Raw genomic sequence first — 26491 nt, 5'->3', positions numbered from 1 at the left:
CTCGGCGTGTCAGCATTTTGAAAAACCCTAACTTAACTCTGGTGCCATGTCACATATAGAAATTTTTTGACACTTGCAACCATAGTAAAACAAAGATGTATATTTTTGATATTTATTTTATATATTTAAATGCCATTTAACAAAGAAAAATCAACCAAAAAATGAGTTCGCGTGCCACCTCTGACACGCGTGTCGTAGGTTCGCCATCACTGGCCTAGAGGCACCAGAACTCTCAGCAGGAGGGAGCCCCCAGCGCTCCCCCTCCCGGGGATTAGGACTTCTCTTGTGGCCTTCGGGAACAACCCAACTCAACCTGGCTACCGACCAAACAGCAGACAGCAGCCCTTCTGACAGAAATTGAGCCCGAGTGCCAGCCTGGCTGAGCAGCAGACAGGGCTGGCCAAGGACCAGCCAATGTTGGGGCCATAGTCCATGGGCTGTCAAAGAGGCCAGACCTGTCTTTGGGCTCTTGGAGGCCTGGCCTTCAGGGGCGAAGCCAGTGAGCTGGGGAGTGTGGTCATCCTGCTCAGATCTGAAATCACCGACTCTGAAAATGCCCCAGAGCTTCAGCCCCTCTGTGCACGAGGGACGGAGAGCCTGTGTCTCCATGTTCCTGACCCTGTGCTGTGCAGCTCGTAGGGAGAGGCGGACAAGCCTGGCTGGTCCAAGTTGGGAACAAGGCTGGGAATGAGGCAATTCCCATGGAAGCCTGGGCCAGATGGGAGGGAGAGACTCACCAGTTTGGAAGAGGTTAAGTTCACACTCCAGGTAGTCGAACATCTCCACTGTTAGCTGAAAACTAGACCCAAGAAGAAAGAGAGCTGATGCTCCCAAAGCGAGCACTTAACCTGCCCCCCCCCGCCCCCCACCCCACACACACACTCTGTGCTGCTGCTTCCAACCCCAGTGTGCATACGCAGGCGCGCACACGCACACACACGCACACGCGCACACGCACACGCACACACGCACACACGCACACACGCACACACACACACACACCAGCTCCAGTCCTTAGCCTCCACCTAAATGGGAACTGAGGCCATCTGAAGAAAAAGCAGGGTGAATTCAACAGTGACAGTGGCAAAGGGAGAGGGCAGGTACCACACTGGGTTGGCAGGGTAGAGGGGACCAGAGGATAGAGCTGAAGTGTGAGACAACCTGGAAGGGTTCTGGATAAGGCATCAGCAGTAAGTGGCCCCAAGGCCTTCAGTCCCCACCCCAGCCCCAGCCTCTACCATCAGGGCCTCTGGGAAGTGAGCCTAATGGGAAGTGAGAGATTCCCCAAAAGATCTCTTCCCCACTGGGTCCAGAGCACGAGGACAGCCACTTACAAGTTGTTAACATCACTCTCTCCAGCCTCGTCCAGCTGCCGGTCACTCATCTGAAGGTTGCCTGGGAACCTGGGATTCTGGAAGGGAAACAGAGAAAGGAAGTCAGAACATGACACCTTAGAAGCTCTCTACATAGCCTCAGCCGGTGTTTCTCAGTGGTTAGAGCGTTGGCCTGCACACTGAAGGGTCACGAGTTTGATTTCTGGCCCAGTTAAGGTGCTTGCAACCAACCAATGAATCTCTCTCACATCAATGTCTATCTGTCTGTCTCAATCTCTCTTCCCACTCCCTTCCGCCCTCCCTTCCACTCTCTCTAAAAAATAAAAATCAATGGAAAAAATATCCTCCAATGAGGATTAACAATAAAATAAAATAAAATGCCCTTCCACCTTATTCTCTTGGGAAACTTCACCAGGCTGTGAGGAAGTCCTGACTAGCTCTGAGCCTCCAGGAAGAGAGAGCTGGCAGACCAGCCCCCAACGGTTGCACTCCAGCCAGCATCTGACTGCAACTACATGAGACCTGTGGCTAGAGCTGCCCCACCAAGCTCTTCCAGATCTCCTGACCGACAGAAAGTGTGAGATCGTAAAGGACTGTTGTTGGTGCAAGGCACTAAGTTTGGGGCGTTGTGTTGTGCAGCATAGACAACTGTAACACCCTACGACTGAGCGCAGGTGTCACACTGCCTGTGAGAAGCTACCCGGTTCAATCTAAACCAGAGAGCCTCTACGTGCTTCTGTACCACCTCCTGCTTCTCTCAATTCTCATCCTTACTGCAGTCTACTGATATCTTCTCTCCCACTATCACTTCTCTCCCACCAAACTACGACTCCCAGAAGCAGGGCCAAAGTCTATTCACCTTTCTCTCTTCAGAGCCTACGAGCTCTGGCCCTTGGCAGGCACTCAATGAGACCTGAAGGGAGGTAAGGGTGGCCACTGACTCGCACAGGCTGTAGTGTCATATGGGCCTGGGTTCAAATCTCCACCTCCCCACTGAGAAGCTACGTGACTCAGGCAAGGGACTCAACCACTCTCTGAGTTTCATTTTCCTAGAATGTAATAATAGCTACTTTGTAGGGTTGTTGTGAGGATTAGGTGATGTACAGAAAAGGTTTAATAGGCTAGGATGGATTCAATGAATCAAAGCTACCCTTTAAGTTAATAAAAGATAATGGATATAAAAGACACTAAAGGTGTTATTTTTTTCCTAACGGTCCTTCCTCCTCCATTTGTATTGCCAGCTCCCTAATTCAGGTGGTTTCTCTCCCACCTGGCATGTCATCCCACCACCAAATGCACCACACCCATCCTTCAAGGTCCACATCAAGCCCCCTTCCTTCATGGTCCCCTTTCAAACACCGTAATCCTCAGGCATTTCAAAACATCTCTGCATTTTTCCCCGGGCACAGACACATGTAGCTGCTTTGCACTATACACGGGTGCTTAAGTACATAAGCCTCTCCCCAGCGAATCTGCAAATGCCGAAGAGCACCCTTTTTACTTATTCTTACCTGCCATTTGGTACCAAGCACACAGTTTTACATGCATTAGATACATAAGAAATACTGACTAAAGTTATAGAAGGTTCTGTGTGAAAACTCGCTATATAAATGGAAGAATGATTTTTATTAACAGTAAAGTCAGTGCTTCTAAAATATTTTCATAAGGCAACCTACTGGATAGGGTTCCTCCTCCTATTTCCAAAATGGTGCAGAAGACACGGGCCATATCCCAGGGCCTGACCATGGCTGTCCTATAAAATGTTTCCTCTCACAGCTGGGAGGTGGCATAAATACTCCCTGAGCCAGGCTGTCTTATTACCTGGAAGACCTGACAATCAACGTCATCGAGGTGCTGAGGAGCAGGGGGAGGGGAAAGAGAGCAGAATTGTCAGCAAAGACTCACTTTGGTGTGGTATTCCATCTTCGTTCTGAGCAGTTTGAGGTAGATGCTGCAAAGCTGTCCATACCCCTCACTCAGGTGGCCCTTTCAGGAAGAGGAGAGACAGCAGGGTGTTAACACTAAGAACAGATGAGTTGAAGACCTATAGCCAGGACTTCATTTTTAAAAATATATATTTTTTCTGATTATGAAAATAACAAATGTCCATTGTTAACAATTTGGAAAATATAGGGAAGTACATATGTGAACATCAGATATAATCATGGCTAACACTTTGGGGTACAAAATGTTATTTTCTTTTTTCCAATTCAAATAGACTTTATTTTCAAAGTAGTTTTAGCTTCACAACAAATTAAACAGAACGTATAGAGATTTCCTATATACCCCTTGCACACACACAACCTCCCCAATTGTCAACATCCCACACCAGAGTGGGACATTTGTTACAATTGATGAACTTATATTAACACATCATTATCATCAAAAATAAATTTGGCATTAGGGTTCACTCTTTTTTTCCCTTTCTTTATTGATTAAGGTATTACATATGTGTCCTTATCCCCCCATAACCCCCCCTCCCCTGCTCATGCCCTCACCCCCCTGGTGTCTGTGTCCATTGGTTAGGCTATATGCATGCATACAAGTCCTTCGGTTGATCTTTCCCCTCTTACCCCCACCCTCTCCTGCCTTCCCTCTGAGGTTTGACGGTCTGATCGATGCTTCTCTGTCTCTGGATCTGTTTTTGTTCATCAGTTTGTTGTTCATTACATTCCACAAATGAGTGAGATCATGTGATATTTATCTTTCTCTGACTGACTAATTTTGCTTAGCATAATGCTCTCCAGGTCCATCCATGCTGTTGCAAATGGTAGGAGTTCCTTCCTTTTTTATAGCAGTGTAGTATTCCATTGTTTTTTAATCCACTCATCTGTTGATGGGCACTTAGGCTGATTCCAAATCTTAGCTATTGTAAATTGTGCTGCTATGAACATAGGGGTGCACATATCCTTTCTGATTGGTGTTTCTAGTTTCTTGGGATATATTCCTAGAAGTGGGATCACTGGGTCAAATGGGAGTTCCAGTTTTAGTTTTTTGAGGAAACTCCATAGGGTTCATTCTTGATATTGTATATCCTATGGGTTTTGACAAATGTATAATGACATGTATTAACATTATAATATCATACAGAGTAGTTTTCCAGCCCTAAAAATCCTCTGTGCTCCACCTTTATTCTAAAATATAAAACGGAATCAATTTGCCTTTTTAATATACTGCAATTTTTTTCTATCTTCTTAAATTTTTTTCTGTAACATTATTTTTAGTGACTGCCCAGTACATTATAAGTATGTACTATGTAATTTATCAAACCAACTCACTACTGTTCATTCGTACAGTATAATCTTGTGTACAAACATGAGGACTTTTCTGGATAAATTCTATACAAGGGCTTCTTATTTAAGAATTTTAAGTCTCCTAGTCTTAGTAATCACAGTCTGGCTATGGGCTATTTCTTTCCTTCTGTCTCTCTAAGCACAGGAGAGGAAACCCCTCCTCCAGTGGGACTCCAACGGATTAAGGCCTTCTACAATATTAGACATGGGGTGGGGATTTTAAATGAAACCAATCTTAGCAGGTGAAGAACAAGCATTCCCATAGAGTCTGCCCACGCAGTCATGTCCTGGGAGCTTGGGAGGAAGCTAGGATTAGCAGAGTAATGCTGGGAACGCCTAGTTATACACATAATGTCCCCACATCCACAAAGAACCCTTCAACTGAGGAGCTGTGGCTTTCACATGAGTTCTGACTTTGTTTTCTTTTAATTGCATCTATATCCTCTAGGGTAGAGAAACCCTGTTGAAACAGGCCTTAAAGGGCACCAAAGGGAATTGAATAATCAGATGTAAATTCTACAGATGAGTACTTCATAATTTTCTATGAAAATTAACCTGATTAATTTTTACATTATACTTATTATAGAAAAATAGGAAAATACTGAAAAGAAGCAGAAGTATTCTCATCACCAAAGACAACTATCCTTCACATGAAAATGCACAGGATCAAAAAGTAAAAGATGAATGAATGGATCATAGACTCAGTGTAAAACACAAAACTATACAAATCCTAAAAGGACCCTAACCGGTTTGGCTCAGTGGATAGAGCATGGGCCTGCAGACTAAAGGGTCCCAGGTTCGATTCCGGTCAAGGGCATGTACCTGGGTTGCGGGCACATCCCCAGTGGGGAGTGTGCAGGAGGCAGCTGATCGATGTTTCTCTCTCATCGATGTTTCTAACTCTCTATCTCTCTCCCTTCCTCTCTGTAAAAAATCAATAAAATATATTTAAAAAAAAGTCTTAATTAAGAAAAAAGTAAGAGAGGTTGCTAATTTCAGAAACTCTTAGGCAAATGAGAGAAATAGACTACATAGGGAAAAAGACCTAAAGGAATTCTATTTTGGATAACAAGGCAGGCTAGCTACCTGGGTTGACCTTCCCACTGAAAACTGACAATACTGGGAAGATATTTAAAATTTTTTGAAGGTATTACTGAATTAACGAGAGTAAGGAATCCATAGGCCAGGGACTGAGTAAACACAGATTCTTGGAGAGTAAATGGATTACTGGATTAATAGAGTTGGGGGGAGAGCAGGTGAACTTGAGCTTTGATTTCCTGGGCCTCAAGGGTCAGGTGGTAAACAGAAGGCAGGGCTCTGCCCAAGTTGAAGAGTCTACTGAAGAGCCAAAAGGCTGCCTCCTTTGTTCAGGGGAACTAAGGGTAAGTCGGTAACCACACATTTCCATGCTCCTGCACTGAAGGAGTCCTCCATGTGGACTACAAAGAAACTCGGCTGCCTCACACCACTGTTGTGATCAGAAGGAGGAAAAACTGCTGCTGAGAACTGGACTCATGAGCTAATACTCAAGAGGCTCTGCCCAGAAGTCACGAAACCTTGAGAACTTAAGAGTGGTCAACAGAAGCAAATGCCAATTCTCTCCAGAGGAACCTACAGACTCCAAAGACTTCCCACAAAGAAAATTCTAAGGAAAAGGAGAAGCTCCCAGTAAGAAATAACTAAACACAGAAAGAAACTACATACTATGAGCAAAATTCACAAAAAAAACAACAGATGCCAGAAACAGGTCTCTTAAGGACTTTAGATAATGGAAATATTAAAAATGATTTATGAAATCACCATGTCTAATATGTCTAAATAAATAAGAGACTGTTTCAAAACATATGTAGGGCCAATCAGATTAAAGCCGGCTGAAGAGGGAACAAGTAAACTGAAAGCCAGATTTAATGAAATTATCCAGAATGAAGTATAGAGGCAAAGAGGTAGAAATAGTGGTTTAAATGAAATAGTGGTTTAAAGTGAGATGGGGGATAAAGTGAGAAAGTCTAACATGCTCTAACCAAAGTCTCAAGGAAAAGACTGAATGTATAGCAAAGGCAATATTTGAAGAGAGAATGAGAATTTTTCATACCTGATGAAAGATACTAACCAACAGCTTAAAAAGTCCAAAGAACCACACATGGACATGTACTAATATCTTTAAAATGGCTGGATAAAAAAAGACAGATTAACTCAAAAAGACAACAATGAGTCTGACAGCAGACTTCATGAAAATGATGAAAGCCAGAAGTCAGTGGGAGGATATCCTGAATAATATCTTCCATGTGATGATATAAAATAACTGTCACACAAAATTCTAAACCCAGAGAAAGTATGTTCCATTAATGAGGGTGAAATAAAGACATTCTCAAACAAGTAAAAATGGTTGTTGGCCAAAAGCAAACTTTTACTAAAGGAAGTTCTAAAGGAAATAATTTAGACAGAAAGAAAGTGATCTCAGATAAAAGATAAGATGTAAGAAGAAATTAGGAACACAGAACAAAATACCTGATAGGGTTTAAAAAGAAACAAATAACTAAGATTAAAATATATGACAATAACATACAAGTTGAGGTGTGAATGGAGTTAAAATATTCTGAGGTCATTGTATTATACAGGAAACAGATAAAGATATGAATTTTAGACCTTGATAAAGTAAACATGCATTTTATAAATATAAGATAACATACCAAAAACAACACATAAAAATAGATGTTTTTTAATCTCCCAACTAGCAATTAGAGAAAAATGGAATGAGGAAAAATAATCAATCCAACTGAAGACAAGGTGGGAGAAATAGAAACAGACCAGATGGAACGAATGGCACAGAATAAGGCTGAAATATAAACCTAAACATATCACGCATTACAATAAATGTAAATGGAGCAACTGCACAGTTACGAGACAAAGAATGCCATCGTTCATACAGCAACAACGAAATCCATCTAATTGCTATTTCCAAGGGATATTTTTAAAACATAAGAATGTGGAAAAGTCGAAAGTAAAAGGACAGAAAAGGGCATACCAGGCAATTTCTAACAAAAAGGAAAAAGGCCTAAGCCCTACATGTTTAGGGATACAACGGAAAGCTCTCCAGCATCTAGCTGGGAGTTTGGGGGACAACTCTCAGCTTTGTTCAGTTGAACTAGCCTTATGACCAGGAAAAGCAGCTTTCTTGTCTGGGCCTGTAGTTATTCATCTGTAATGGGTAGACTGGACTACACAATCGCTAACATTTTGTGAGTGCAGACAGATACAGGTAAGAATTTAAAGGGGAGAACTAAAGTAGTGATTCTCAATCAGTGGGGGCAAAGGAACACATCAGGATCAACCTGGGAGATTCTTCAAAATGCAGATTACCCCCTATCCATACACATACTCTTTGGATATAAGAATCTATTAAAAAAAAATCAATAAAGAAATATATTAAAAAAAAAAAGAATCTAGTGGAATTCTGATGCGTGCATAAAAACACTCTTTTCGATTGATTCTGATATTGTCAGCTACCTCCTCCCTCTTCCTGAGAATCCCTAGGCAGAAAAGAAAAGGCACTGGCATTGCCCTAGCTGGTTTGGCTCAGTGGATTGAGTGTCAGCCTGCGGATCCAAAGATCCCAGCTTTGATTCCGGTCAAGGGCACATGCCTGGGTTGCAGGCTCAGTCCAACGTGCAGGAAGCAGCCAATAAATGATTCCCTCTGATCATTGATGTTTCTATCTCTCTCTTCCTCTCCCTTCCTCTCTGAAATAAATAAAAATATATTTTTAAAAAAGAAAAGGCACTGGCATTAAGAAGTGGGAATGCTAGTCCTCAATGTATTGTGACCCCAATAGGACCAGTAAAAACGAAGAGGTGAGAACTGTGGCAATGTCACTGCCGGGGGATCCCAATGCCTGGGGAATGTTGTGACATAAGGTTCCATTGGCAGAAGAAGTTTCCAGAGATCCCAGGTAAGACTGTCGGTATCATGGTACTATTTGGGGGTACCCTTGACCCCTTGCTGATGCACATGAGAGATCTTAAAATAAGTTGAAAGAGATGAGTTTGTCCAATTCCACAGTCCTTGTTCTGTGGTCTCTGGGGAAGGATAATGAGGCACAAGTAGTCCTTGTGCAAATCTCCAAACTCACCCACATCCTGCTCATGTCACTCAATTCGTTTTTGTATCTCAGAGAGTCCTTCAGGACCTGGGGAGGAGAGAGAACAGCCCATGAGAAGGGAGGAGACAACGGATGGTGAAAGATGGTTCTCAGGGATGGAGAGGCTGGTCAGAGAGAGACAACCCCACCTCAGACCGGTAAGCAAAAGGCCAGAGAAGGGGCAGGTGCCACCCTCAGCGCAGGAGCGGACAGCGGCCCAGGCAATCACACTTTCCCCACACAGCTCCCTGGCCCTCTGGCCCATCCCTTGCAGCCCCGGGAACTCACGTTTGGGTGTCCATCTCGGAGGAGTTTGTGGAACACGTGGCAGAACTTCCAGCAGAGCACAGCGTTGCTGGAGAGGGGCAGCCGGTTGACGACAGACCAAAAGGTCTGTGCCCCTTTCTCATGGTGGGTGCCCAGTATGCACGGTGAGGAGGGTCATGGAAAACGAAGCACAGGCCCTGCCTCAGGCAGCCAGCCCATCTTTGGGGCTGAGCCCACAACAGGCTACTGCAGGGGGTGTGCAGTTGTTCAGGGCACAGTGGCACTGCCTGGGAGGGGACACTCCTTATAACGAACACACCAAAGTCCTGTACAATTTTTTGACGGATGCCAATAAAGTGTCCCGTCCTCATAAAATCCACTTTATTAGACAATTTCCCCAGAGATGGCAATGTCTTTTGGGAGGGGTCTTTTTCTCATTTGCATAAGTGCTCTCTGGGCCAGCAGTGGTTCCGGTTTGCCTTTAGCGGGAAGGTAATTTGGTGGCTCCTCCTCCGGCAGCACCTGACTCCTCTCTATCCGGTACCCTGCTCTTGCCCTGAAAGCAGAAGTGTTTGTTCAAATGTCTTTTCTCTAAACTTAAAATGGCTCTGACAACCCAACTCTTCTATAAACAGTCCTGGCCTGTTCAGGGGTGCCTTCATCTCGTAACACCTTCAACTCCCTGTATGTCAAATCCTAGGGCCACTTCCTTCCAAGATCCAATTCCCACCAGTACCCACTACCCAGGGACCACCTGCCACGGTATGAGTGTCATCAATGCTCGTCCGGGTTCACATGTTCTTAAGTTAGCACTCCAGACTCTGCAATTAGGGAGCCCTTTCTGGGGTGAGTAAAGGATGCCCACATTTCTTTTGTGGTTGTCTACTTAAACAGGCCACACACATCCAATAAAGGGGCACCATCAACCTCAAGTACAGCTCTTCCCTCAGAATGTCAAGCTCTTTATCAAGGCTCAGGTAAGAGGCCTGGTGCCATTCAGGACAGAAAGACTTGCCTCAGGTCACAAACTATATGATTCACCCAGACACATGTTGTTTTGCGTCTGAGCTAGAAGGGATCATAAAGTTCCTTCCCTAAATGGAAACCTGCATTTTGAGGGGGCGGGGGCTTGAACATAGAACTTTTGGGTCCGGAAGCTGAAATCAGCTATTGGTCTTGGAGTGATTTCTGAAATAACTTATACTTTCACCTAAAACACAGCCCCTTGGGCTACAAGGGAGTAAGGAGAGAGATGGGCAGCACCCTCTCTCTCCTGTGATAACCTCTCACACTGACTGTGAACAGTTTACCTGAGAACAGTTTGCCGAGACAGAAGCAGGAGTGGAGCTAGCGGGACACTCTTACTTTGAAAGAAGCAAGAAGACCTTTCTGTCCTTCTTTGACTTTATAAGCATTTTACTGTGTGACCCATTATGTGTCAGGAACTGTAAAAGGCACTCAGGGATATAAAGAAAAATAAGAATCAGTCCCCAGGCCTCCAAAAGTGGGTGCCATGGTGGTGGTGGGAAGGGGAGTGACCTGTTTGCCAGTTAGGCACCCGGATAAACAGACGTCTGAGCAGCATTTCTGAAGCCAGAAGCATCAGGGTGGCTGCTGCTCTTTATTTATCCACCACTTAGACACTGAGAGTCAGAGAGATGCACAGAATATTAGAGCTGGAACATGAGACCTTTGAAATCTTCTTCAACCAACTCTTTCATGACAGATAAGGGAACAAAGGGCTGTGGAGGCCCCACAGGGTCCAGAGCAAGCCAGAGGCGGGATCCTGGGCCCTTCCTCCAGCTTCACCCCAGGTGACCTCCCTGGAGGGGTGTGGCATGGCCCCGCCGCTGCAGGCCTGGTCCTCTCTGTGCCAATCCCCCATCCAGAGGAGCACACTGGCCTACAACAACTGTCTCTGTTTTACTTCAAATCTTGCACCAGACTGATCACAAACCCTTAGCCGGTAGGAGCTAGGACTAGGTCATTCTGAGAGAATCAACTGGGCTTTTCTTGGTTTGGTTGTCTTGACTCAGTAAAGCAAGGGGACTGTGCCCTTCTGGGGATAAAAGAACAAGATCCGGCTGGCTCACGGTCAGGCAGGCTCCTGGGGTGCCAGGGCGAGCTTCTACAGCCCCAATTCCAACCAAAGTATCTTCCCGCTAAAGAGCAGTACATGCTGTTAGCAACAGTTCCTGGGGGCCTGCCAGCTTTGGCGTCTAACCTAGAGTCTCCCCCAGGGGCTGAGGTGCAGCCACCATGACGAGCCCAGGCAAAGAGGAGCTGCCATCCCAGACAGAAGCCGAGCCTGCACTCGCTCTGCCGCTGGCACACGCACCGAGGCTCAGCCCCACTGGCAGCCCCTCCTTCGGCCTTTGAGGACTCAGCCCTTCAGCTCCTGGACCCTATACCTCAGGGGCGGGTCCCCAGGGACCCAGAGTGCTGTCTGCACTTCTCCCCAAAGCCACCGACCCACGATGGTGGTCACCCAGGGCCTCTGCTAAGTCGGCGTGGTGAAACCTTTAAGTCACTGGTTCCCTCCACCACCTTGAGGTCCCTGTCTTTTCCCCTTCTGGCTTAGGGTGAACACCTGCATTGGCGTAAGGCCAACCACTGTAGCTGGGACCGTTGTTTTGCCGTTGAGGTCAGAAAAGGGGAGATGATCATGTCCCAGGGGGTGGTCAGTGTGGCCCTCCAGGCAAAGGGCAGTGCTTTGATGGCACAGGTGAAAATCCCTCTGGTGCCTGAGGAAGAAAGTAACTTCAAAGGACTTGGCAGTTCTGGGAAGCTGGAGTCCCGGAGGGGAGTGGGGCCTTGGTAAGCCTGAAGGACTGGCCGAGATGCCACTTTGGTGCCTTCCACCCTGATGAGCCTTGGGCTCTGGGGCCAGCTGCAGGTCACCCAGGCTGCTCAAACCCTGCAGGGACCTGGCCTGTGTGGGGGTTCCCTTTCCCACAGCTGAGCAAGGACTCCTCACCCTGACCTCAGTACCCATAATTCAACCCCTCTCAGGGTCGGTCTTCCAAGCAACATCCAAAAGGATATTTCTGGCGTGTTTTTCCTTTACAGCCACTTCCTGCGTATTAATGGCCTTATTGATGCTGACAGTCTGAAAAACAAGAGGGAGGGGAAGGAGAGGGGAGGATGAGATGAATAAGCTTCTGAGAGTGGCTGAGACCCTCCCAGGGGCCACCCCTTCCTCTCCCTCCAATGACTCCTCTCTCCTTTCTGCAGACCCTCCTGCCCCACTGTCCCAGTGCAGGGCCCCTAGTGGGGGTGAGGGGGGTGGAGGGCAGAGGTGGGCAGTGCTCCCAGGCCAGCTGGCCCAGGCTGTCCTAAGGCAGCGGGCTTTGCTGCCTGGCATTGGCTGTGCCCAGCTGCTGCGCCTGCCTGCCACTCATTCACTTGGCACAACAGCATGGCAATTAAAGCCTGCACAAAGGGATGCTTTTTCATCCCCCAGGGAAACATTATTTCTCCGGGAGCAGGAGGAAGAGGCGCTGAGATCAGGGAGCGACTATGGCTCAAAAGCCTCCACCCGCCCCCCTCTCACCACTAGAACCTTCCCCAAAAGCCTTCCCTTGCTGGCCCAGGTCACTCTCGTCTCTTGTTTTTCCACTCTTGGGTAATTTCCAGCTTGTAACCAAATTCCCTCTTCTTTCCTCACATCAAAAGGCATTAAAATATGTAGACCTTTCCAGTTATTTTAAAAACCATAACTCTTAATTTAGCAAAGCACATATACATGTGAATATAACTTAAGAAACACATACAATCATATCGCGGAGGCTGTTTTTAAGTATAGATTTTTCCTTCTTCTGTTCTGCTTTGCTTCCCTTCCACAGATGTCATTCTACCCCAACCTATGTTCACAACCTGTTATGCATATCACACACACACACACACATTCATGCCTACGTGCCGGAAGAGGTTAATTTTGTCCCTGTTCTACAAAAATCAGACTGTCACATTCAGATTTTCCAACATTTTGCTTTTCTCACTTGAAAATATCTCATGAAAAATTCACCAAGTGGAATGGCAACACTCTAGTTCATTCTTTAAAAAGACAACATCATAGTCCATGGTGTGGGTGGATGTGATTTATACAAGCATTCCCATGTTGTAAGGCAATTTCTTTCCGTTTTTTTTTCGTTTTGTTTTTACACTATAAACCATTGTAGTAAACATTCTTCCACACATATTCTTATTAATTGGTGCTTTTATTTCCAAGGGTCAGATTTCTAGGAATGATATTACTATGTGGTTTTTTTTGTTTTTGTTTTTTTTTTAGTTTTTAAAAAGCTTTGCATTATGGAAAAGTCCAAACACAGAAAAGTATGCAGACTAGTCTAATAAGCCCTCACATCACCAGTCCCCAGAATCAACCATTGCAAACTTTTAGCCAAGCATGTTTCTTTATGGATGAGGGATGGCAAAGATTTTCTGTAAAGAGCCAGTTAGTATGTAAATATTTTAGGCTTTGCAGGCCACATGGTCTCCATTGCAGCTGTTCAACTCTGCTGCTGCAGCGCAAAAGCAGCCTCAGTGATACTAAACAAAATGTAACTAAATGAGTGTGGCTGCATTTCAATAAAACTTTAAAATAATGATAACACTATGATCATGCCTAAATCCTTAATATTATCAAATGGTTCGGTGTTGCTCACATTTCCCTACTATATCAAAACAAAAAAGCTTTCTTGCAGTCATTCTAATCAGGATCCAAACAAGGTTGCCACCTTGCTTTCTAAAAAGGCTCTAACAAAAAAAATAAATAAATAAATAAAAAATATTAAAAAAAATAAAAAGGCTCTAACAGTCCACCTTCCCACTGAACATGTACACAAGCATCCCCAACAACAACAGGGACTAAGGCTTCTTGTCATCGTGTTAGTCTGATGAGTGTAGTGACATTCCATCTCTACTTCTAATTTCTAGTTCCTGGACTTGTATGTCATGATTGTTGATTGCCTTACAAGGTTAGGTATGTTCACCTTATCTTTTATAACTTCTCTATTTATTTAAGGCTTTTTCTACCCGGGGTAGACTCTTATATTTTCTTCTAAGTGATTTATTGTTTGTTTTTTCACATTTGAGTCTTTACCTGGAAAAAAAAAATTACATACATACATACGTACATGTACATATATGTGTATATATGGTATAAAATAGGTTATTTCTAGGCTCTACCAAGATACGTTCTTTTATATCTGGTTTATATAATGTTTGGATGTGTTAAGTACACTATTCCACATGTCTTTTCTCCCTACCAGACTCATCTCTTTAACAGCATAAGCTCTGTTGTGGGTTTAACTGTGTCTCCGCGCCGCCCCCCACCCCCCCAGAAAAGATATGTTCAAGTCCAAATCCCCCAGTACCTATGAACATGATCTCATTTGGAAATATGGTCTTTGCAGATGTAATTAGTTAAGATGAGGTCATACTGTGTTAGGGTGGGCCCGAAATCCAATATGACCAGTGTCCTCATAGGCAGGGCATGTGAATATAAAATCATATTGAATATAAACTGTAAGTGGAAAATAAAGTAATAATTTTTTACAGGCTATGTGAAGACACGGGGACACACAGGGAGAAGACCACGCGAAGCTGGAGGCACCGATGGGAGTGCTGTGTTTATAGGCCAAGGAACACCAGGGGTGACTGCAGTCACCAGAAACCAGGAAAGAAAGGCACGGAAGGATTCTTCCCTGGAGCCTTCAGAGGGAGCATGGCCTTGCCGACACCTTGATTTTGAACTTGTAGCCACCAGAACTGTGAGAGAATACATTTTTGTTTGTTTTAAACCACCCTATTCGTGGTCATCTGTTACAGGAGACTAACGCAGGGTCCTTTCCCCATCACACTGGGTCCTCCTGAGGACCGGGAGTGCAGGGGCGTCCTGCCCTCTCCCCTACTGCACCTGACACGGGGCTCTACTGAGAAGGACTCTCATGTGAGATGTTGCAAGAGAGAAGTAAAAGCTTATTCCCCAAATAACTCCCAGTGAAGCAGTTCGTGAGGCGGAGTGCTTCCAGCTTCCTTTTAACAATCCTTACTTAGACGTTTCTCAGCTTCTGCTTCCAGGACCAACCAGGCCATTCACTTCCCTTCAGATTCCTTGGGTGATTTACAGAGGTTTAAACTATGTTCCTCCCCTGGCCGAGGACAAGGAGGGGGTCCTGGCTGCCGACAGACCTCTAGGCAAAGTCACCACCTTTGTTAAGCGCTTAAAGGTTGCCTGCATTCCATAAAAAATTATAAGGGCCATAGCCATGTAGAGTGACAACAAGAGACCCAAATCCAGTGAGGTGCTGAACTGGACGTGGTCAAGTCCTAGGTGGCTGGAAGAGTCAGTAGTACAGGCTGAGAGAAAGAAGAGCAAACCCCTGCTGGTGGGAAATGCTAGAAACCACGTCAGGGCCTCGAGGGAGGTCCTGTGATGGGTGGGATTTAGACTTATTCCACAAATATTCCTCAGCCTGGCCTGCGCCCTCTCACAGTCCAGGAACCCTCGGGGGATGTTTGACTGACGGCTTAGCGCTGCTGTGGAGGTGGGAGAGGCTCCTGCCACCACTGCTGTGCTCACCAGCCATGAGCCCAGCTTCTGGCTGTGCGGCACTCCCCTGTGGGAATGCACTGACCACCAGGGGGCAGCTCTTGTGTTGAGCGTCTGCCCCCTGGTGGTCAGTGCACGTCATAGCAAGCAGTTGAGTGGCCTTAGCATATTATTAGCATATTACGCTTTGATAGGTTGAATGGACGACCGAACACTTAGCATATTAGGCTTTTATAATATAGGACTAGAGGCCCGGTGCACAAGAATTTGTACACTCGGAAGGGGGGCGTCCCTCAGCGCAGCCTATACCCTCTTGCAGTCTGGGACCCCTTGGAGGATGTCCACCTGCTGGCTTAGGCCCGCTCCCTGGGGGATCGGGCCCAAGCTGGCAGTCGAACATCCCTCTGGCAGCCCGGCAGCCCTTGCAGGATGTCTACTTGCCAGCGGGGAGCAGGCCTAAGCTGCAGTCGGACATCCTTAGCGCTGCTGAGGAGGCGGGAGAGGCTCCCACCAGCACCACTGTACTGGCAGCCGTCAGCCTGGCTTGTGGCTGAGCAGAGCTCCCCCTGTGGGAGCGCACTGACCACCAGGGGCAGCTCCTGCATTGAGCATCTGCACCCTGGTGGTCAGTGTGTGTCATAGTGACCAGTCATTCCCAGTTGTTCTGCTGTTAGGGTCAGTTTGCACATTACCCTTTTATTATATAGGATAGAGGCCTGGTGCATGGGTGGGGGCTGGCTGGTTTGCCCTGAAGGGTGTCCCGGATCAGGGTGGGGGTCCCACTGGGGTGCCTGGCCAGCCTGAGTGAGGGGCTGATGGCTGTTTTCAGGCTGACCACACCCCCTTTAGGGTGAGGGGGTCCCCAGCCAGTCTGGGTGAGGGGCTGAGAGCCATTTTCAGGCTGGCCAAGCCCCTCCAGCGATGGAAGCTCCCAGCCTCTCCTTTTTTTCTTTTTTCTTTTTTTATTCTTGGACTTATTTACCTTCTGCAATTGAAACTTTGTTGCGTTGAGTGGAGCTCAGAGCCGGCCAGGGCGGGCAGGAGGGAAGCCTCCTGCTCACTCCAGCTCCATGGCCACAGTCGGCTGAAAGCAGGTATCTGGGGTTTATTTACCTTCTATAATTGAAACTTTGTTGCTTTGAGTGGAGCTCAGAGCTGCCACGGCAGCTTGGCTTCCTCCATCATTGGGGCAAGCAAGCCTCCTGCTTGCTCCAGCTCCATGGCTGCTGGCCGCCATCTTGGTTGGGTTAATTTGCATATAGTTGCTCTGATTGGCTGGTGGGTGTGGCTTAGGGCATAGCGAAGGTACGGTCAGTTTGCATGTTTGTATTTTATTAGTGTAGATGCTGATCAACCAACTGTCCAAGCTTGTGATCATTATAAGCCTTGCTTGCAAAAAAAAAAAAAAAAAGTCCTCAAAATTCCTTTAAGCAACATAAAATACTATGAGTTTATATCTATAGACTGTGTGTGTGTGTGTGTGTGTGTGTGTGTGTGTGTCTGTCTGGAAATTGGAACTGTTCCGTGCTCTAAATGTTTAAGGAGGGAGAAATCCCTTGAAATGGTGATGCTGCTCAGGAAAGACTACTTAGAGAAAGGGAGGGGTCACTTTTCCCAGGTGCCGTCCCCGGCAATGTATCTACTTCTTTTCTTTTCATTGCATTGCAAACTCAGGAGCCCTTATGATTGCTGCACAGAAAGGCTAAGCGCTTGCCCAAGGTCATACTACCCACTTCTAACCGAGTGGTCGACTAGACCTGGATCTGCAAGCCCATCCTGAACCATGGAGGTCAGGGAAGAGGAGGACAGGCCCTCGCGGCAGAGAGCACAGCAAGGAACAGTGCAGAGCGGAAAGGCCTGGAGCAGGCAGGCAGGTTTAGCTGGAGGGCGGCATCTATGCAAGGGAAGAAGAGGGATGGCGCCAGAAAGAGAGGTGCTGCTGAATGTGAAGGCCAGTGTGCTTCTGAGTGGGCAGGGAAGACAGAGCAGCCGGAGGAAGACCGGCCAGCAGCCGTGTGAGGGCTGGAGGAGAGGAGGACGGAGCCTGGAGGTAGAGCTGAAGGAGGAAGTTCTTACTAGTAATAGCAGACAGGAGTGAAAGAATAAAGGCCTCAACCAACATGACAGACGTGAAAATGTTAAGAACCCTATACTAAGTGGACTCTGAAATGGATTTCAATAGGATTGGCCCGTAGGAGCTCCCATTTACAGGGACACAGCAGGGGAGGCATCCAAGATGCTGCAGAGGTTTTGAAACTACACAAGGGGGAGAATAGAAGCAGGTACCTCAGGCTGAGGAGACATTGTTAAGCAAAGGACAATGAGGCCAGGAGGACTTGGGGTGAGACATGGCCATTTTAAAAAGAATGAGGATGTGAACTAGCCAGTAGCAGTGGTTACAACCATCAAGATTATGCAGCGAATGCATGCTTACTACCAGGCCCTGTGCTAATAAGCATTTTGTATGAATTATCTCATTAAAGTCATAACTTCACATCCTATAAGCGGGCGAGCATTACTACCAATTAGCTCCATTCTATAGAAAAAGAAGCCAAGGCTTGGAGAGGTGAAGCAAATTGCCCACGGCCACTCCCCCCCCCCACCCCACCCCCGGGTGTGGAGCTGGGACTCAGGCCTGCAGTGTGGCCCTATGGCTCAGGCACTGGGTCATGATCCCACACTAGACACGGCCCTCCATACCACAGAAACAGAATCAGAATCCAAACGATTTCCACACATTGGAAAAACGGGTTAAACCTCACAAGATGCAATCCAGTAGGTACAAAGGAAATTTCCTATATTTAGATCTAAACTCACTGTCACAGGGGAGAAATGCCTCAAAGCAGCAATTGTGAGAACAATTTCGGTGTTTTATTTGGCTACCAACTTGACAGAAGCAACATTTTGGTGTGGCTGGTCAAAATGCAAGTCAGAGATTGATGTATTAAAAGGGATATATAGGGTCCGGAACGAGGGGGCGTGTCCAACTCACTATGCAGAGCAATTCCCATGTAAAAATTAAAAATATTAGGCAGTTTCAGGCTTCAGAGAGGGGAACTGACAAACTAGACCACCTCTAAAAAAGGGTGACCTGAACGGGGATGGATGTGGGACCCGAAGAAAACTTAGAGGAACATCAGTATTCTGAAGGGCGGTCGTGTGGGAGAGGAATAACTCCAGAGGATCAATCCTAGACCCATGGGTACAAGCCCAGGCAGGCCGTTCCTGGATAAACGTAAAGGCATCTCATGAAAGACAGACTTACCCATTATTAGACGCATATAGGCAGAAGTGAGGCAACCTCTCCTCAGGGTTATTGTGAAAAAGACTGATCAGCTCTGGCTAGATTAGACTTCTGGGTCCCTTCCAATATTTAGACTCTGTAAAGGCCCTCAGATGATGGAGGGCTGTGGATATCAAGATAGGAAATTGTGACCTGATGGGTACTAGGGAGCCACAGAAGGCTCTTGAGCAGGGAAGCATCCTAATACAAATGCCCCTTCATCCTCCTGAGTTTCAGGAGTTGCTGCTTAGTGCCCTGATGAAAGAAAGTGTGGCACCACTTCCATGTGGACAGAGTCACAGTCCCCAGCATGAGTTTAGCACTGACAAAAGGCCCAGCCTAGCACTGGGCTGTGGAACGTTTCTTCCCAAACCAGCAACTATAAGACACCTGCAGCCTTGCCTGCCCTTGTCAGGACGGCCCCACACCTTTCTCTTGCAGCTCCGCAGGCTCACGGGAGCACCCACGTAAGGCAGCCGACGTGACTGATGTCCTCCGACCAAACCTTCCCCAGGAGAACTCCCGAGAGGCAGTCCAGCCCGAGACGGGAGGCCCACTGCCCAAGGTTTCCCTGGCAAGGCTTTCTGGGCTGAGCCTCCACACCCTGGGCCGGTAACAGCAAGCGGTGGGTCTGCCGGGGCCCCCGGGACGTCAGACACAGGGACGTTTCCAGGGCAGAAGTTCTCGGCTATGGCCAGTTTCCCACACTCACATTATACTTGGTGCCTGGGATCCCTCCACTTTCTTCTTCATCCCAAATCCTTCCAGGCACAGGCCAATAACTGCTCCGTTTCTTCTTTTTTTGAATTCCTATTTCTCTTCATGAGTTTCACACTTAGTATGTTATATCGTCTTACCTCCCCACCCAGATTAAAATCCCCAGGACAAAGACCCCCTAAGGGCCCGCAGTTGCTAAGGCAGGGTGTACAGCCTTCATAAATCATTAAGGACTACTCGCTTCCCCGCCTCTACAGACTGCAAGGTCCGTGATTCATGGCCTCTTGAGGAAATCTGCTTCCTTTTCCTCCCCTCCCCAGACGCTCTCTGAAAGAAATAACTGGGTTCTGAACTGGGCAATGGCTGGGGGCCCTGCCAGGGCAGAGGGTGGGAAGTTCAGGGCTCAATTTCTCACCTCCGGTCTAGGTTAGAGAACATCCTCTGAGAACAGACTGTTTTCCAGATTTCCCTGGAGTCACACGGGACCTGAGACCATGCAGTGTGCCCCCTGAAAGAGCAGCATTGTGCACCACTTCCTGACCCAGCTGGCCCTTGTGTCCCAAGCTGGTTCCGGAGAGCCAATTATCAGCAGGCACCACAGGAAGGGTGGCTTTCTCCCTGCCTCCCCCCTCCCCCATCCCCTCAAAGCCCAGTCCCCTCTGCCAGGCTGCAGCCAATGGAAAACCCTTGGGCCTTGCTTCTTTGGGGAGCAGAGCCTGGGCCTGGCCTGTGGGGTCCAGCTGGGCACTGTCGGGTCACACACACAGCTCCTGGCAGGGGCCCAGCACTTGGGCTGCCAAGGCCAAGCTGGCTCACAAGGGTCCCATGGGCAAAGGTTCCATGGCAGGGGCAGGCATAAATGAGGTGCCCAGGTGGGGGTGGCAGGTCTTAAAACAAGGGACGGAAAGGCCCACGGCCCAGACCAGGGGTCCTCAAACTACGGCCCGCGGGCCACATGCAAATACAAATATTGTATTTGTTCCCATTTTGTTTTTTTACTTGAAAATAAGATATGTGCAGTGTGCATAGGAATTTGTTCATAGTTTTTTTTTAAACTATAGTCCGGCCCTCCAACGGTCTGAGGGACAGTGAACTGGCCCCCCCGTTTAAAAAGTTTGAGGACCCCTGGCCCAGACCAAGCAAAGGAGTATCTGACACCCGAAAGGGCAGAGGGGAAAGAAGGAAGTAAGGTGGAAGGGAGACAGAAAGAAGTGAAGCGAACAGGGGGAAAGGAGCTTTTCTCAGCAAAGGCATAAGCGGCCACCACCACCGCCCAGCCTGGCGTGGTGATGACTGCCCACCACGGGGCCGCACGCTGGAAACGGCCACGCCGTCCAGCATTCCTCACCTCCTCAGGTCTGGGAGCCTGAGGTAAACAGGTAAGGGAGGTGGTGCCCGTTAATTCCTGCAATTTAGTCTAGGCTCCTTCTCCCACCGTGATCCCTCCTGACCTGGAGAAGCCAACAGGCTTAGTCTCACTGCCCTCAAGTATCATTACAGCTGCCTAAGAGTCCCCTTTAGCCGGTCATCCTGTCACATCCTTAGGCAAAGAACACAATAACCCCTGCACTTCTGTCTCCACCAAAACTCCCGTGCCCATGTCACCCACTGACTTGAGCAGCCCAGTTTCTCATTTGAGTCCTGCAGCCACTCCCCTTCTCGTCACACTGGCTGCCTCTTCCCACATGAGAACTTTGAAGGCCTCAGGGACCCAAGGAGGCTTCAGAAGAGCCTATGGATACTTAGGCCTAGAGGTACTTAGACACCCGGTCTCAGGGAAAAGAAGCCAGCCCCTCCCCCTCCTCTCCCACCTGCAGGGGACCATGGCTTCAGAAAGGCACGTCCTCCCCTACAGCCCTGCTTCTCCTTTCACAGAGGAAAGCTCAGTTCTGCTTCCCTAGGAACCGGAACTGCAATGCCAAGGTCTTGCACTGAGAACTCTTTAGGGTTACTTTCTGGGCACGTCACTCTGCCTAGAAAGTCAGGCCTTGGGCAGGCCTTTCGAAATGCCCTTGCCTCTCAGATACACAGCTGGCCTCCAAGAGCGAAACCCTGTGCTATCTTTGCCCACAATACCAGCATTGCTTAACTTCCTCTCCTCCCCTCAGCCATGTCCTCCACCACCCTCCACCTCCCAGATTTCTAAGTGCGAGGTGAGTTTTGTCTCTTCTCTGCCTGACTGAAAGACAGGTGGTCCCCAGGCACAGGAAACACCCATTCTCAGGCTCTGTGCCTCTCCCAAAGCCCTACTCCTGAGAGTGGCTCGTCTGCCAAATGAGTCAGGAGGCACTTGTCACATCCACATCACACCACTGCCTGCCACTCCTCCCTCCCAAACATCCTTCAGATCTCTTTTTGTTCTATTTGTACAGCAAATACCCTCATCTTACACCCGTATTACTCTACGTAACTGGCCCTTTTATCTCCAGTCACCACAATTGACCCCAAATAAAGCAGCAAGAAAAACTTTCCTCATGAGTTCTCCCAGCAGAGAAATCTAGTGGCTCCTGACCTTGTGAATTCCAGACTCTCCAATATAGCTTCAGGGCCACCCCTCTCAATACTTCAGCTGCTTTTCTCGCTGCAGATGGTGATCTTCACACAACCGCGATCCCGTTTTCATGGAATGCCGTTTACAGATAGAATCCCATTTTACACAAGGGGGTGGCTATGTGAAGATACCTTATTTGACTCTAGCCAATAATTCTGTAATGTAAACATTCCCAATACACAGGTTTGGCTCATTCAAATGTGTAAATACCAGGTTTGAACAATAATGACAACAGCATTTCTCATTTTGTTTAGCCCTTCACAATCTTCAAAGAGCTTTCATATGTGCGGTCTTCCTGCTGCTGAGAAAACCTTGTGAGGGAGGCAGGGCATGCTTTAGACAAGCGGGCTCAGAGAAGTCAGACACACAGAGGCCGGTACCTGCCTTTCTCAGTCGGGCACACATTCTACATCCTACTATTGAGATGGTTACAAGTGGACTCTTCGCCAAAACCAACTTGTTTCCTAAACCTCTTCCCTGACCTCAACACACTGGTTGTCTTAACGGCAGATTTCTCTGTACCTTATAAAATGTCCACCTGCCCTACTAGCAGATGCTACATACAATCTTTCGGTCTAGTGAGAACCAAAAGGAGAATGTTTTTCAGAAAATCTAGAGTGGGTACATAAATGAGACCTGACCTCAGGCCAAACAACCTCTAACAAGCCGGCCTTCTATTGTTGTCAAGAAGCAGGATCTGGTCTTAGTTACTCGCATGCGTTCCACTAAACCCTGAATCACAGTTGTGTTCTCTCGAGGGGCCCATTCCAGTTTGAAGGAAAACAGGTGTGTGATAGGACTGGGAAGCCCAGGTTCATTACAGGCACACTCTGGAGAGCACCTGAACAAACTCCATGAGGTAGTGGCTACAGGATCTTGCTCTCATCTAAGAAATCAGCAGGGTGAGTGATGTTACTACGAGAGGAATCAGAGCCCTGAACTCAAGCCCCCAGACCTATCATCCGGGTCTGTATCAGTCTGTGGTCAAATTCACATCAGCCACCTGCAGAGCCCCAAAGGGATGCTCAGCCAGTCTCATCAGTTCTGCAGAGTGTAGGCTCGGATGTGGGAAGGGTGAATAGGACGTGGTTGCCTCTTTGGCCAGTGGTTCTCCAACCTGGTTATGCATGAACATCACCTGAGCACCGAAGCCTATACCGCAGCAGCAGTCACACACTCCTAACAGATTCCTTTGCCCACCCCCAGACTGGATTCATTTGGTCTGGAAAGGAGCCACTGCTCATTGCACTCTAATTCTGGCAGTGTTACAGAACACGCTATGTCAGAGCCTAAGAAAAAAACTCAGCTACAGGGAAAGCAGGAATGAAGAGGGGAACGAATGAGAGAAAGGGAATAATAAAACAGTAGAAAAATGGAAAATGAAGAGATTTTCTCAGCTTGGACTGGTAAACCTTGCTATCAGTAAATATAAACTTGGGGTGAAGTGTTATGAGTTGACACTAAGGCCAAATTAGGAGACTGCTACTCATTTTATAAAAGAATTTGGCACCAGATTCCTTTAAATAGCAACCTCCACTAGTACATTTAAAATGGAATTCCGTTTATAGAAGTGTGGTTTATACAAAACCACACCTGTTATACCAGCACAGAAAAATAGCTCTCCTCCTGGCTAACTATAGAACTGGTCCAGTATAGATGTTCATCTATTTTCTTCTTAAAGATACCCAGTCCTACTCCCTGTCATCTACTTCTATGTTTAATAGATTCATGTTTAATGATTTCACAGAGAAAGGGAGCGGAAGAGAGAGATAGAAACATCAATGATGAAAGAGAATCATTGATCGGCTGCCTCCTGCATGCCCCCTACTGGGGATTGAGCACACAACACGGGCATGTGCCCTTGACCGGAATCGAACCCAGGACCCTTCAGTCTGTAGGCCAACGCTCTATCCACTGAGCCAAACATGCTTAGGCTTAATAGATTCTCAAGGGCCACTCAGATCTCTTTTGGTCTTCCCTAAACTCAGGGAACACTGCTTTGTTCTTTTCATATTCACTTATTCATTCAACATATACTTGTTGAAGACCTATCATGTGCTGGCACTACTCTAAGAATAGAGCTGTAAACAAAAAACAATGCCTCTGGCACTATGGATCTTATATTCTAGGGGGAGAGCGAAAGTAAACAAATGAGTAAAATATAGGGTGGGGGAAAAGTTGTTCATTTGGAAAATAATACAATAATTAATAAAAATAATAAACTGTGTTCCAGGACTGTAAACCTAACTAAAGCCCAACCCTATATACTAGGTATACTAGTTAATAATGCAATTTTTTTTCAATAGATGGAGTTACACATATGTTGATATATGCGATCTGATATGTATTTTGTTGTATTGACAGCAAGCTTCAAAACTTCATATGTCAAGTTTGCTGAAGGTGGTAACATCATAGATATTTTTACACTTAAAAATGTTGAATTTCGTGCCAAATAAAAAGCATTTGTGGGAAGTTTTAATTCATTATTTTATTTTGAAGAAAAGTGCTGCTGAAAGTTATCATATACTTCGGGAAGCTTATGGTGAACATGCTCCATCTCAAGATACTTGTGACGCTGGTTTAAACGCTTTGAAAGTGATGATTTCGATGTGAAAGACAAAGAACATCCAGGTCAACCGAAAAAGTTTGAAGACCAACAATGACAAGCATTATTGGAGGAAGATGCATGTCACACTCAAAAACAACTTGCAGAAAGATTAAATGTTGCTCAGCAAACAATTTCCGATAGTTTACAAGCAAAGGGAAAGATTTTAAAGGAGGGAAAATGGGTGCCACATCAACTGAACGAAAGACAAATGGAAAACCAAAAAGTCACCAGTAAAAGTTGCTTCAACAGCACGAAAGAAAGTCTTTTTTTGCATCGAATTGTGACTGGTGATGAAAAGTGGATTTATTTTGAGAATCCCAAATGCACAAAATCATGGTTGATCCAGGTCAACCATCAACATCCACTGCAAGGCCAAATCGCTTCGGAAAGAAGACAATGCTCTGCGTTTGGTGGGATCAGGAAGGTGTGGTGTATTATGAGCTTCTAAAACCAGGTGAAACCGTTAATACTGATCACCACTGACAACAAATAATCAATTTGAACCACGCTTTGATTGTGAAACAACCAGAATGGGCCAGAAGACACGGCAAAGTAATTTTGCTTCATGATGCTGCACCATCACACACTTCAAAACCAGTTTAAAGACACGTTAAAAGATCTTGCCTGGGAAGTATTAACACCTAGTATATAGTCGGTAAGATGGCAATAGGTGCTATGTTAGACAAATAAGGCCGACTCTGGGGCTGAGGCTTACTGAGCTGGTGGTATAACCCAATACAGGCTCATCGGGGCAGGTAACAAAGGAACACATTTGAAAGTGATGAGGAAACAAGCTGGCAGACGAGAGTTCTAGGAATAGTCCACCTGGCAGGTACAGGAACAGCTAGAACTTAAGTGTGGCTGGAGCCAGGAGGTCTGAGATGAGAGGGGCCGAATCACAAGGGGCTTGTGGACCACGGTAAAGGCCAGTCTTTGTTATGAGTGAGACAGGAACCATTGGGAGATTTTGAGGAAAGGGGCGCCACAACCTGACTCACTTTTGAAAGAGGGTCCCTCTGGCAGCTATGCTGAGAAGAGACTGCAGGGAGCAGCGTGGAAGCAGGGAGGACAATTAAGATGCTGCTGCATTAATTCAGGCCAGAGATGCTGGTAGATCAGTGGAGGTGCGGAGATGTGGTTGGTATATTTTGAAGGTAGAGCTCACAGGACTTGCTGCTGATATGGATGTGGAGTGTGAGGGAGGAGTCAATGATGGCAGCATGATAATTTGCCAGAGCAACTAGAGCAGTGGTTCTCAACCTCTGGCCCTTTAAACACAGTTCCTCATGTTGTGACCCAACCATAAAATTATTTTCGTTGCTACTTCATAACTGTAATGTTGCTACTGTTATGAATCGTCATGTAAATATCTGATATGCAGGATGGTCTTAGGCGACCCCTGTGAAAGGGTTGTTTGACTGCCAAAGGGGTTGCGACCCACAGGTTGAGAACGGCTGAACTAGAGGGCCTGAGTTGCCATGAACAAGGTGGCGAGAACCACTGAAGGAGTAGCTATGGGGCGGGGCAGACAGGAGCTTGTTTTCAGACATGTCAAATGTGCGATGCCTATGAGATATCCAAATGGGGCCATGCAAGAGCAAGCTTGGAATTGGATAGAGGTTTGAGCTGGACCTATCAGTATGGCAGCCAACAGGATATAGAGAGGGGATTTAAGAAGGATAAGTTCACCAAGGAGTAAGTACGGATGGGAATCTGGAAGCAGCCCAAGGACACCCAACATTCA

The 26491-nt window shown here is 46.8% G+C and overlaps 1 protein-coding gene across 1 annotated transcript in view; it reads right to left on the bottom strand.

The window, feature by feature from the left end:
- The window catches only part of HIP1 (huntingtin interacting protein 1), a 133622-nt gene that overhangs the window by 32141 nt on the left and 74990 nt on the right, over window positions 1-26491 (bottom strand). Inside the window, exons 2-7 of the mRNA XM_081090432.1 lie at window positions 12078-12141; window positions 9054-9196; window positions 8757-8813; window positions 3240-3320; window positions 1335-1411; window positions 738-799 (exon numbers count right to left, since the gene is read on the bottom strand). Coding sequence (XP_080946558.1) covers window positions 738-799; window positions 1335-1411; window positions 3240-3320; window positions 8757-8813; window positions 9054-9196; window positions 12078-12141 — 484 coding nt within the window. The remainder of the gene's footprint in view (window positions 1-737; window positions 800-1334; window positions 1412-3239; window positions 3321-8756; window positions 8814-9053; window positions 9197-12077; window positions 12142-26491) is intronic.

This window comes from Myotis nattereri (genome assembly GCF_964212035.1).
Source record: "Myotis nattereri genome assembly, chromosome: 4".
In the NCBI taxonomy this organism is placed as follows: Eukaryota; Metazoa; Chordata; class Mammalia; order Chiroptera; family Vespertilionidae; genus Myotis; species Myotis nattereri.
This window is presented reverse-complemented; position numbering and strand designations above follow the sequence as displayed.